Raw genomic sequence first — 10,221 nt, 5'->3', positions numbered from 1 at the left:
ATGGCCAAAATTGCAGTAATTGTGCCCTCGTGTTGAGCTGTCAAGATCTACTAACTGACTATTGCAAAGTATAATCAAGCAAACGGGAGTATTGATGGTGCGCTTGATGCTGAGTGCTTGAAGAACTGCAACGCAGCATTGGAGTTGATTGGAGAGTTTGATCTTGTGATGGAGTCCAACAAACGAGTTCTGAACCAAATGCGACACTATCCAGATGATTGGTTCCTGGGAAGCCAAACCGTCTTAAGCGGGATGCAAAATGCCATCCACGGCATCGATGTGCTCATTTCATCTTCAGCTAGGTTGAAGAACAACCTCCTCAGCGTCAGGCACACTGTGAGTAAATGAATGCGATATTGTGATGCTCCAGGTTTAACATTAATCTCGACATAGCTCCTGCACACCATGGAGATTCGAAATGCGAATTATATGCGGGCCAACACCATTGCGCTGCGTCGAATTGCGGCCCAGGCACAGGTTGAGTCGAAGCATGCAAAGGCACAGTCGGAGTCGTCAGCAAAGAATGCCGTAACGGCTACCCGGATTGCAATTCTCACCATGATATATCTACCCCCTACCTTTGTCGCAGTATGTAAACTCTTAAGTAGCCAACATGAGCGTTTAATTAGCTAACAAACAAATCTAGACGGTGTTCAGCACGCCATTTCTGCAACTAGACGACGAGCTGCAGTTTAGTGCGGCCAAAAAGATATGGGTATACATTGTTGCTTCGTTGGCGTGTATCTTGATAACACTGCTGAGCTTTCTTCCTTGGCTCACGGATCGGAACTCTAAACCAAAAGAAACCTCTCCGGTTGAAGACGACACTGGGCTCCAGAATCCCGACGAAGCACTGCTCGAACCTATGGCTGTCGCTCTTCCAGACGTGAAGGATTTGGAGAGGGAGGTGAAGAAGAGGATGTTTCCGGGCCGGTTTGCTTTGGATGCTGAGGATGCGGAAGTGGACGCTTTTGAATGGCCTGATAAACACTTTTTGCCCCCGGAAGAAGATTCTACTGAGTAGATGAGGGCTTCAATGTATGTTACTTGCTAAATGTTGAAAATGCCTTACTGATCGTCTAAGTGATGTTCTCAATTGGAATGATCACGTACTCGTACTGTACGGTACGAAGCAACCGATGAGCACCAATCGAACCACTCCAATTGATCCATCTCGGCTAACAAGATACGGAGTCCAGCTGCCACGTTTTAGCATCAGCTCTGCCGTGCCATGTGTCGCAAATCTGCCCGTGCGCATCTGCAGGCTTCCTCCACATGCGGGGAGCCGGCAACGTTATTTGTCGGTTTGCCAATGACGGGTCGAATCACTTCAGACGATAAAACGTGCCAATCCGCCGGATACATGTACTCCATCTATTTGTTTCCAAGCTTATCTTTGCCATTTCAAAGAGAAGTCAGCGGCACTGTCAATGTTCACAGTGCCAACGAGCCGCTGTTACATTCCTGTGGATACATGGACCGGCGGCCTCAATTGAACCACATGGATTTAATGCTACGTCAGTTGTCCACTGCATGTGTCTTCGCGCCCAGCCGTCTGTTGGTGGCGCACGCTGGTGAGTGGCTAATCAGAGACACCGGCAAGATTGGGCCGGGTTTCTCAGCCACCGCGGAGCATGGCATGGATGCTGGACCAGCTGAGCTGACAATCTGCATCACTTTTCTTCCCACCGGCTGTTGATTTCTTTTTCCATGACGAGAATCCGGAATAGCTTTCATGCGCTAGCATGTCATGACGTCGTGGCGCTTCTATGAGCGTCATGAATACGATTGAGCCTAAAACGAGAACAAGTTTTGACATGGCCGGCATCTGCGGCAGATCATCGTAGGTGCAGATTGACTGCTATTGACAACGTCAAAATACCTTGGCCAAGTGAAGTGTAATAATTGGTGCCTAATGAATGAATAGTCAATGCTTATGAGTGAAGATGACTCGATAAACATACGGGGTAATACTGTAGCATGTAGGTAGAATGCAGCCTCACCCTGCCAAGCTGCATCTCCTGCAGAGGATCGCAGACGCAATCCCTGTCCACCTGCGACGACATCCAATGCATTCCAAGCAATCCAATCCAATCCAGGCCATGTCATATGCAAGGACAATGCAGACTGGCGTCCCCGCCGAGGCGCCACCAGCCCCATGTCCTGATGCCCGTTTCATCGCCGCTCCCGCATATTGGCTGGCGCCATTCGGCCAAAGTTGTATTAGCCAGGGACTCGCTCGGAATCTAAAACAACCTAGGACGACCTTCTCGTCTCAGCATTTCTGCTTCTGCTCATGGACTGCCAATTCTTCCCAATGCGCACTCGTCGGAGCTGCGCAACACGGGCAAAACACTCCCACTGCCAACAGTGAGCTTCACAGGGGCGCTGCCAATCGTCTCAAGCTAGCACAGGCATATGCGGTCGTCCTCTTGAATCCGGTCTCGACCGTTCTGCCGTTCTGCTCTCGTTGATTTTCCGCCGTGTCAGTGTGTTGGGCCACGATGTCGCGGCAATCTGATCTTTCAGTCCCTAAAAGCGGCGCATCCCGCTTCTCCAAGGCGTTGCCTGGAGTCCCCGGATTCGAAGATTACGACGATGAGGACAGCGAGAGCAACACTGTGAACAGCAGCATCAATCATAATCGAAAGAATAGCGAGTTTAGTCTCCCGGCGAGAACCTCGTCGCTCGCATCACCGCCGCCGACGAAGAGCCTCCCGCTTCCTCCGCTGCCTCCCGTGCCCCCGACCAAGACGCTGCCGACGACGCCGCAGCCAAATCGCGGCAGCAAAGATAGCCTGAATCAAAATATTAATAGTAATACCCCAAGTTACGCGAACACCAGCAGCCAAATCAGCATCGCGGCGCCCTCACTTTCGCCCAGCAGCTCCGTCTCGGGGAGCCTGCAGTCGCCGCCCTTGAGTGGCCGGTCCATGATGTCGATCCCGCGGAAGCCCATCGCGAACCTGCAGCTGCCTGCGCCGACGACGCAATTCTTGGCCCAGCCATCGCCCACCTTCTCTCTGTCGAGCATCCTGCTGGCGTATATGGAAGATGGTGACGAGTCGCAGCAGAGCAGTGCGGGCGAGAAAGGACAGGAAGTCGCAGCATCGGGTAGCGAAAACCCAGTTGCTGCGCCTGCCAGTGCTCCAACCGCCAATGTCACAGGCGGCAGTGGCTCACTGCCTGCTCGCCCCAACGCTGGCATTGGCCACTCCCAGCGCCCTGCTGATCGAAATCTTCCTCCACCACCCTCCAAAGACGAGAAACCAACGCCTCCAAGACCAGACAGTCCAGAGCTGACCTCCCCATCATCTCCTCGCCCCGAGATCTGGAAACGCCGTCCACACATGAGCCAAGCCAGCAGAGAGCTCCCCGGCCTCAAGCTCGACTACAGCCATGGATCAACCGCAGATACACAGCTCCCCCCAGACGCAGCTGGACCGGAGACAACGTCGGAGCCAGCGTCCGATACGGCCAAGGCCGCAGCCCAGCGAGCTCCTCCGTTTGCTGGCGGCTTGCCTGGCCGGAATATTCGTCCCTCGCTGCCGGCAAAGGACCAGCCGCCCCCTGCCACGCAAGCCATGGGGAGCGAAACATCCAAGCTGAGGCAGATCAAAGACAGACTTGGCTCTCAGCGGTCCGAGTCGGTATCCAGCACTTCTAGTACGAAAGCTGGGTTCCCGAGTGTCCCAGCCGCGAAGCGACCTCCAACACCAGAATACCAGAAGGAAGAGGTCAAAGAGCCGGTTGTCGAGCCTTTCATCTCTCCCGTGTCTCCAGCGTCATCTCCCGAGGCTCCACGGGGCGCTTCTCCGGACTTTTCAAAAGGTCTCCCACCACAGCCTTCCGGTGACCAGACTGCAGCAGCAAGCGCTCTGAAACCTGTATCACGAAAGGCCCTGCCGACAAGCCCCAGCCAGGACTTCACAGCTGTCAAGAATTCTTTTCGTCCGCCGTCTGACGCCAATAGTACCGGTGCATCCAGCCAAGGGGCTGTATCCACAATACCACCAAAGGACGATGCTGTATCTGCACCAGTGGTTGCACCGGCAGCTTCTCCTCCTAAAGATGATGCATCTGCCCGCTCACTTGTTTCTGGAGGAACAACCGCAGTGCAGCCCCAGCCCCAGCCCCAGCCTGCCGTGATCCGAGCAAACGTAACCCAAACAGTGAAGCCTCAGCTCAGCGAGCCCCAGGCGACAGCAGACCCGCGACTTTTGCAATCAGAAACACAAGGGCTCTTGTACCGGGGCCGTGATGGCACGCTCTATGCGGAGATGAAATCCGATGGCGAACCTCATCCCAAGGCTGCATATTTCCCCACACAAAAGTATCCAAATCTGCCCAGAGATGGTATTGTCAAGGCGAGACCTCTTAGCGACACACATTTCAACTGCTTTCAACAACACAGAACCATGGCTCGCCGAAGCAACAGGAATTGCCCACTCACCTGTCAAACTTGCGACAGAGCAGACGCCGAAGATCGCTGGGTGTGTGCCTTCTGCCATCTACGGATATGCGAGGCCTGCAACCGCAAGCTTGGCAGCTATCAACGGGATCTCCGCCGTTTAGTTGATGGCCTGGCCAGTGCTGGTCCTTAGGACTCGCGTCTTCATCTCGTCTTGGCACCTCTCTGGGGCTGTAGCCAACACAATGACGCCGCATATCTCCTAATCTTACCCGCCACATACTCATGATACCCCTATTCCGCCCGCCCACTTTTCCCCTTCTTCTCTTCTTCTTCTCCATTTATTTTTTTTTATCTTTTTTTACGGCATGAAGCATTACTGTCATGGGATCTGGAGTACGAATGTCATCATCAGTGTCTTTTTTTTTCTCAACGCAAACTTGTATCGAAGTACCATAAAAAGGAAGCTCTGGCTCGGCCCTCTGTTTTACTTTTGATACCATTTTTCGGCTTACCCGCAAGACTTGGGGCGGAAATATTTCACATGTACAGTATTAAAGAGGATTGGTTCAGTCACTCGTTGGTTCAAAGAGAATGGGAATGGATAATTCCAATGGTTTTTTAGGGAAGTCGACATGCCAACCCATGGTTTGGGCAACTTTGAATTTGTTTGCATGAGTCAGGGTATCTCTGGTTTGTTCTCTCTGAGAGAGTGATTGAAAATAGACTACATGTTATGTACCTTAGCCGTCGAGGTAGTACTCGAAGATGATATGATATTGCCGTCTTTGATGCAATTGAGAAACAAAAAAATGAAGAATTTCTCATACCTCAATATTAAATGTCAAGTAATGAGTACCTATTCTTGCTATGAGTCCAGTATCAATACTTGAGTCAGGGGAAAGGCGAGATGGCTATGGAGTATAAACCACAAATCCAATTGGCGGAGCTGGGGCTACCAGCCACACAAGCATGTGAGCCTGACCCAAACGGGAGTAGCCAGGTACGGCAGTTGGGCTTTATAGCGCCTGAAGCTCCCTGACATCACCGGCGTAGGGCACTAACAGGTGAAATGTCACCGTCGGGCAGGCCAGCTTCATCCTCATTATTTCCCAACCTCCAGCATCACCGCCATGTCGTCAATTCCTCGCTCGCGCTCGGTACGCTCAAACACGGGCATCCCACAAATACCGACCCGATCGTCTAGCACTCGAGAGGCGTCGGTGCCCCGAAGTACGTCGCCAAGTCGGCTGCCCAGATATGGTGCCCGAGGCGCCTCAAGCGTCTCGGTAGCTTCTAGTTCCAGCAGCTCGACGAACAGCTTGAAGAACACGGCCACCAACAGCAATGCTAGGGCTCCTGGTGCGCCGCCAATGCCCGGGCGTCTGGCGAGGTCAATGACGATGGCAACGAAGGAGGTGATGGCGAGAAAGGAGAAGACGGCCGCGACCAACAAATATCCACCATCGACAACCATGACTAGACCCTCCATCCAGACGAGGGGGAGGTCTGCGAGCATATCAATGGAGGGAAAGCCAAAAGAACTGGAGCGAAGGTCGACGGGACTTGCGTATACAAGAAGCTCGGCCACAAACCTCGCTGGACCAACCGTGGTGAAGCCCACGTCGAGGTCGAGAGATCCAATCCGACGGCCCGCAACACCAACAGCCCAGGCGGGCGTACCAACGACGACTCGACGATCAGTAACACCGACTGCCATGGCTCGGTCCAATACTTTCTCAGCTTCAGGGGGGCCGGCTACGCCTTCGTCGGTAAATGCGAAGACGCCGCCTTCGAATCGGACGAGATCCCCCTCGGTAGGAGGGCTGTCTCGCGCTACCACGTTCTCCATCTCTGCCCGATCTGCGACTAGAACCTCCACGACTCGATCTATTACTCCAACCACCACCCGGTCTGCAAATTCAGCTGCTAGTAGCCGGGCTGCGACTCCGACGGGACAACCAAAGCTAGAACGCCGAGCTCCCTCTACTGAAAAGATGTCGACGTTTCGTAAGCCGTCGCTGGCGACTCTCAGTAGAGTGGTGTCTAGACTTTCCAAGCCATCCTCTGCTGGTACGTTGCTGTCATCAGACCAAGCGTCCCAATTGAAACGACCTTCAAATCCTTCCCTACAGCGACCCAGCTCGCCGGGGAAGTCTCTGTCTGCTAAACCTTCTGCGTCACATCTAGCCCCCCCTTCGCCCTCCAAGTTGCCAGCTAATATTGCTGCGTCTGCCGAGGTTAGCAAGCTTCAGGCAGAACTTCTACAGCTGTATCTGCTGCATCAGGAGGCTCCAACTGTAGATGCCGAATGGCGAGCGAGTGCCAAACAGAAATTGGGAAGCCGGTTCCAAAAGCTAAGTGAAGAGAGCAGGGAGGTTGCTGAGCAGGAGAGTGCTGCGCTGGAGAAGCGGAATGTGCTCGCGCTCAGAAGATGGGGCAGTGGAGGTAGACTGGACGAGAAGATTCAGTCTTTGGAATCCATCATCACGAACGTATGGTCACTGAGCGACCCGGGTGGCCGATATGCTCGTGTGGTACGACATTTCGAGAATTGGATTGATGGGGTGAGCGAGATGGAGGATGCGAGAAGGAGAGGGGTCGTGCAAGTCCAAGGGGATGACAGAGTTTTCATCGAAGACTTGGATGCCAGGTGGAAAGAAGAGCGTGAAGATCTCATTAAACATCTAGACGAATGGAGGCAGCAGCTCAGCGATATCGACGACTTGTGTCGGGATGAGTTTTACACCGAGCCGCCGGAAGAGGACGAAAAGTCGAGCTTGGAGAAGATGCTAGACGGATCGCGCTCGCTGATTGACGACATGCTGGCGGAGCTGAGAATCATGGAGGAGGTTGAGCACGAGGCGCTTGTGAGGGAGGATCAGTGGATTGAGAGGATGAATCGGAGCGACGACGACGACCTCCGGGTTTCGCGGGTGGGAGGTGCCTGGAACGAAATGTGAAAAGTGCCATTGAATGGTTAAGGGGTATTGATATTTTGCTTATTTCCTTTCTCTTCTTTTTTATTTTTATTTCTTTCTCTGGTCTGGGATTGTTTTGTTTTGGTACATCTTTTCTTTGCAACATGAAGCTTTGACGACATAACGATTGCGGCATGGGGCATACATCCAACGTTGGAACGGACAACAGAACCATCATCATTAGCAGCATTAGCATTAGCATCGGCATCAACATTATATTGGCATTGAGCATCGGCATTAGCGTCCTCACGAACAATAGTCTTCATCTTGACTGATTTTCAATCTGTCTTGCTTCTTAACGGGATAAGTTTCTTTTCCAGTAAAGCATCTTATAATCTAAGTAACAAAAAAAAAAGGACAGGCCCAGCGTGCTCCTCGAAGCCGGGGCATAAGATATCAATGATAAAATACAACCGTGAGACAAGCTTTTTTCTTTTCAAAGAGTCAAAAAATACCTCCCAGCGAAAGCGATAAAAAGGACACAGGAAAGAAAAAAAAGAAGAAACCAAGCTCGTGGAGGCGGGTTGGCTTCACACATGGGAAGATTTTTTTTTCCTTTTCTTTTTTTCGGTTTTCTTTTTTTGAAGATGCTGCTTGCCCATCTGCCCATTCACGGTTTTTCGCGTCATCTCATCATTTGCTGTGGTCATGCATCATCATCAATTCGAATCCGTTCTTCTTCCGCCTCCCCCATAATGCGCCATTTCCATGCTCATCTCCTTTTACAGGTACGCCCTCCGGGGGAAGGTGACGCCCTCAACGGCGGGCTCGTCGACGAACCAGCTGCATCGGTCTCCCGCGGCCTCGTTGACAAGAGCGCAAGGCAGCCCCGCGCCGGCGTCGAAGATCTGCTTCATGATATCCTTCTTGCCGCCGCCAGTGGCAACGAAAGCGACACGGACGGCGTGCGTGACAACGGGGAGCGTCAGGGTGATTCTCTTGGGGGGCGGCTTGGGGGAGTCCTCGATGGGGGCAACCCAGGCGTCTACCTCGCGGAGCAGCTCATGGCCGGGGAAGAGGGAGCAGGTGTGGCCGTCCGGGCCGCAGCCGAGCAGCAGGAGGTCAAAGATGGGCAAGCGAACGGAATCTCGCGAGGCGAAGCTGGCCACGAGCGTCTTCTCGTACTGGTCAGCGAGCTCCTGGATGTCGCCGAGGTGCGTGGTGTCGATTGCGTGCACGGCGGCGGGCTGCTGGTCCGCGGGCAGCTTGTCGAGCAGCTCGGCCTTGACCAGGGCGTAGTTGGAGTCTGCGTGGTCCAGCGGCACGGCACGCTCGTCGGCGAAGAAGATTTCCCATTTGGAAAAGTCGACGACGTCGCCGGGGCCGGACGAGGGCGCTAGGAGGGCCGCGGCGAGCGTCTTGGGCAGCGAGCCGCCAGAAACGGCCACCTTGAAGACGCCGTGCCGCTCAATACCGGCGTTTTGGCTCTGGATCACGTATGCGCGCAGAGCTTGTGCGAGGACATCGCCGCTTGGAAAGGCGTATAGGTTGGGCTGTGTCTTGGGCATGGTTGTAACTGTAAAAACGAGGCTGGAAGCAGGACTGTTGAGGTTGGTCTGATTGCAAAGAAAGGACAGTGCCTGGATCGTGTATTCGAAGGATCGTCAGTCTATTCGGCGTGGTGTTTTTTTCTTTATTTTGCTTGGAGCTGTGCAAATTCACTTAGAGGTCCGGATGCTTGGATGGCGGGGTTTGCTCTATTTTTCCGTTTGGGGAGTTGAAGGTTGCGCCAGCTCGAAAGAAACGGAGCTGCGTGCGCGCGGGGTTATGTCAGAGGCGTGGGAAGATAAGATAAGGCTGGGCAGAGTTCAGGTAGGCGTTGCCACTACGATCAAGGTTAAAAATCGTGTCCGGCGGGCTGGGCTGTTTCAATACTACGACATGGTTCTAGAAGCATTAATCATGCACAGGGAGACGGCTGAATGAGTGTTGCAGAGAGGGACGAGTCTGGAAGCTGGGAAAAAAAAAGGAAAAAAAAAGAAAAAAAAAGAAGCCAAGTATGTACAATGTGCGCATTGAAGCACCGATCTGCAGGGATGCCGCGGTCTGCATGCCGCTTGAAACGTCGGGATTGGAGAAGCATCACGTCAACGTCAAGACTCAGTCGTCCGGAATTCGGCACTGCGCTTAGTGTCCAGCTACCTGATGCTAGACCTAGGGAGGGAGGTAGTAGGATTCGTGCCGCTCGGGCTAGGTAGCAATGAGGTTGTTGTCGATTCTGCCATGTGAGAGGGGCTCACGCTCCCGCCATTCTGCGCTTTCGCGTCGCTTGTGCTTGTGCTTGTGCGGTTGATGGCAGGGTTGGGTGTGCTGGCGCTGATAGGCTGGAGCTATGTTTGCAAGATATTGATGGATGGCAAAGATTTAAGCATGGATGCTGGTTGGAGCGTGCACGTACTCGTACTAGCATGAATACGAACTTGCAGGCCGTGTTGGACCAGCCGGAGCTGCTATAATACGGAGGACTTGGTCCTGAACTTGCGGCTCAGCATTGAGGGCGAGGTCTGATGTTTTCATGTTGTCTGCCCCAAGGCTCTGTCGACATGATGATCAAGGCTCGCCAAGACGCCCCCAACGCAAGACATGCCGTTCCCCAGCTTTGGGCCGTCGAAGCGAACAGCGCTTGTTAGCGACGAGTGGGTTCCTCTCACGAAGAAGCACCTCCAGCTTCATTTCACATGATTGCCGAGTATTTGTCTCAGATCGGTAGTGCTCCGTACATATGTAGTATGCTAGTTGAGGTTTACGCTGCCTCGTAGCGTCTGGGTGCCGTTGTGATGTTGGTAGCCCCCTGCGCTTGCTGCTACATGTACATGTACCGACATGGGC

At 53.3% G+C, this 10,221-nt stretch overlaps 5 protein-coding genes across 5 annotated transcripts; 3 read left to right on the top strand and 2 right to left on the bottom strand.

The window, feature by feature from the left end:
- TRIVIDRAFT_229934 (uncharacterized protein) lies at positions 1-1,024 on the top strand (the record flags this gene model as incomplete). Its single annotated transcript, XM_014103356.1, has 4 exons — positions 1-15; positions 70-336; positions 394-588; positions 647-1,024. 4 exons carry the CDS (start codon positions 1-3, stop codon positions 1,022-1,024), a joined length of 855 nt encoding a protein of 284 aa, XP_013958831.1.
- Positions 1,025-2,504: 1,480 nt separating this feature from the next.
- On the top strand, positions 2,505-4,604 carry TRIVIDRAFT_199225 (uncharacterized protein; the record flags this gene model as incomplete). The annotated part of the gene is made up of 1 exon (XM_014103355.1): positions 2,505-4,604. The coding sequence occupies one exon, from the start codon at positions 2,505-2,507 to the stop codon at positions 4,602-4,604; it is 2,100 nt and encodes a 699-aa protein (XP_013958830.1).
- Positions 4,605-5,516: 912 nt separating this feature from the next.
- On the bottom strand, positions 5,517-7,456 carry TRIVIDRAFT_229933 (uncharacterized protein; the record flags this gene model as incomplete). The annotated part of the gene is made up of 1 exon (XM_014103354.1): positions 5,517-7,456. The coding sequence occupies one exon, from the start codon at positions 6,261-6,263 to the stop codon at positions 5,517-5,519; it is 747 nt and encodes a 248-aa protein (XP_013958829.1).
- Positions 6,170-7,456, top strand: TRIVIDRAFT_215634 (uncharacterized protein; the record flags this gene model as incomplete). The annotated part of the gene is made up of 1 exon (XM_014103353.1): positions 6,170-7,456. The coding sequence occupies one exon, from the start codon at positions 6,409-6,411 to the stop codon at positions 7,372-7,374; it is 966 nt and encodes a 321-aa protein (XP_013958828.1).
- Positions 7,457-7,689: 233 nt separating this feature from the next.
- Positions 7,690-9,098, bottom strand: TRIVIDRAFT_178229 (uncharacterized protein; the record flags this gene model as incomplete). Its single annotated transcript, XM_014103352.1, has 1 exon — positions 7,690-9,098. One exon carries the CDS (start codon positions 8,898-8,900, stop codon positions 8,115-8,117), a length of 786 nt encoding a protein of 261 aa, XP_013958827.1.
- Between the last annotated feature and the right edge of the window lie 1,123 nt (positions 9,099-10,221).

Source organism: Trichoderma virens (genome assembly GCF_000170995.1).
Source record: "Trichoderma virens Gv29-8 chromosome Unknown TRIVIscaffold_4, whole genome shotgun sequence".
Taxonomy (NCBI): domain Eukaryota; kingdom Fungi; phylum Ascomycota; class Sordariomycetes; order Hypocreales; family Hypocreaceae; genus Trichoderma; species Trichoderma virens.
The sequence above is the reverse complement of the archived record's forward strand: the minus strand, read 5'-3'. Positions and strand labels throughout refer to the sequence as shown.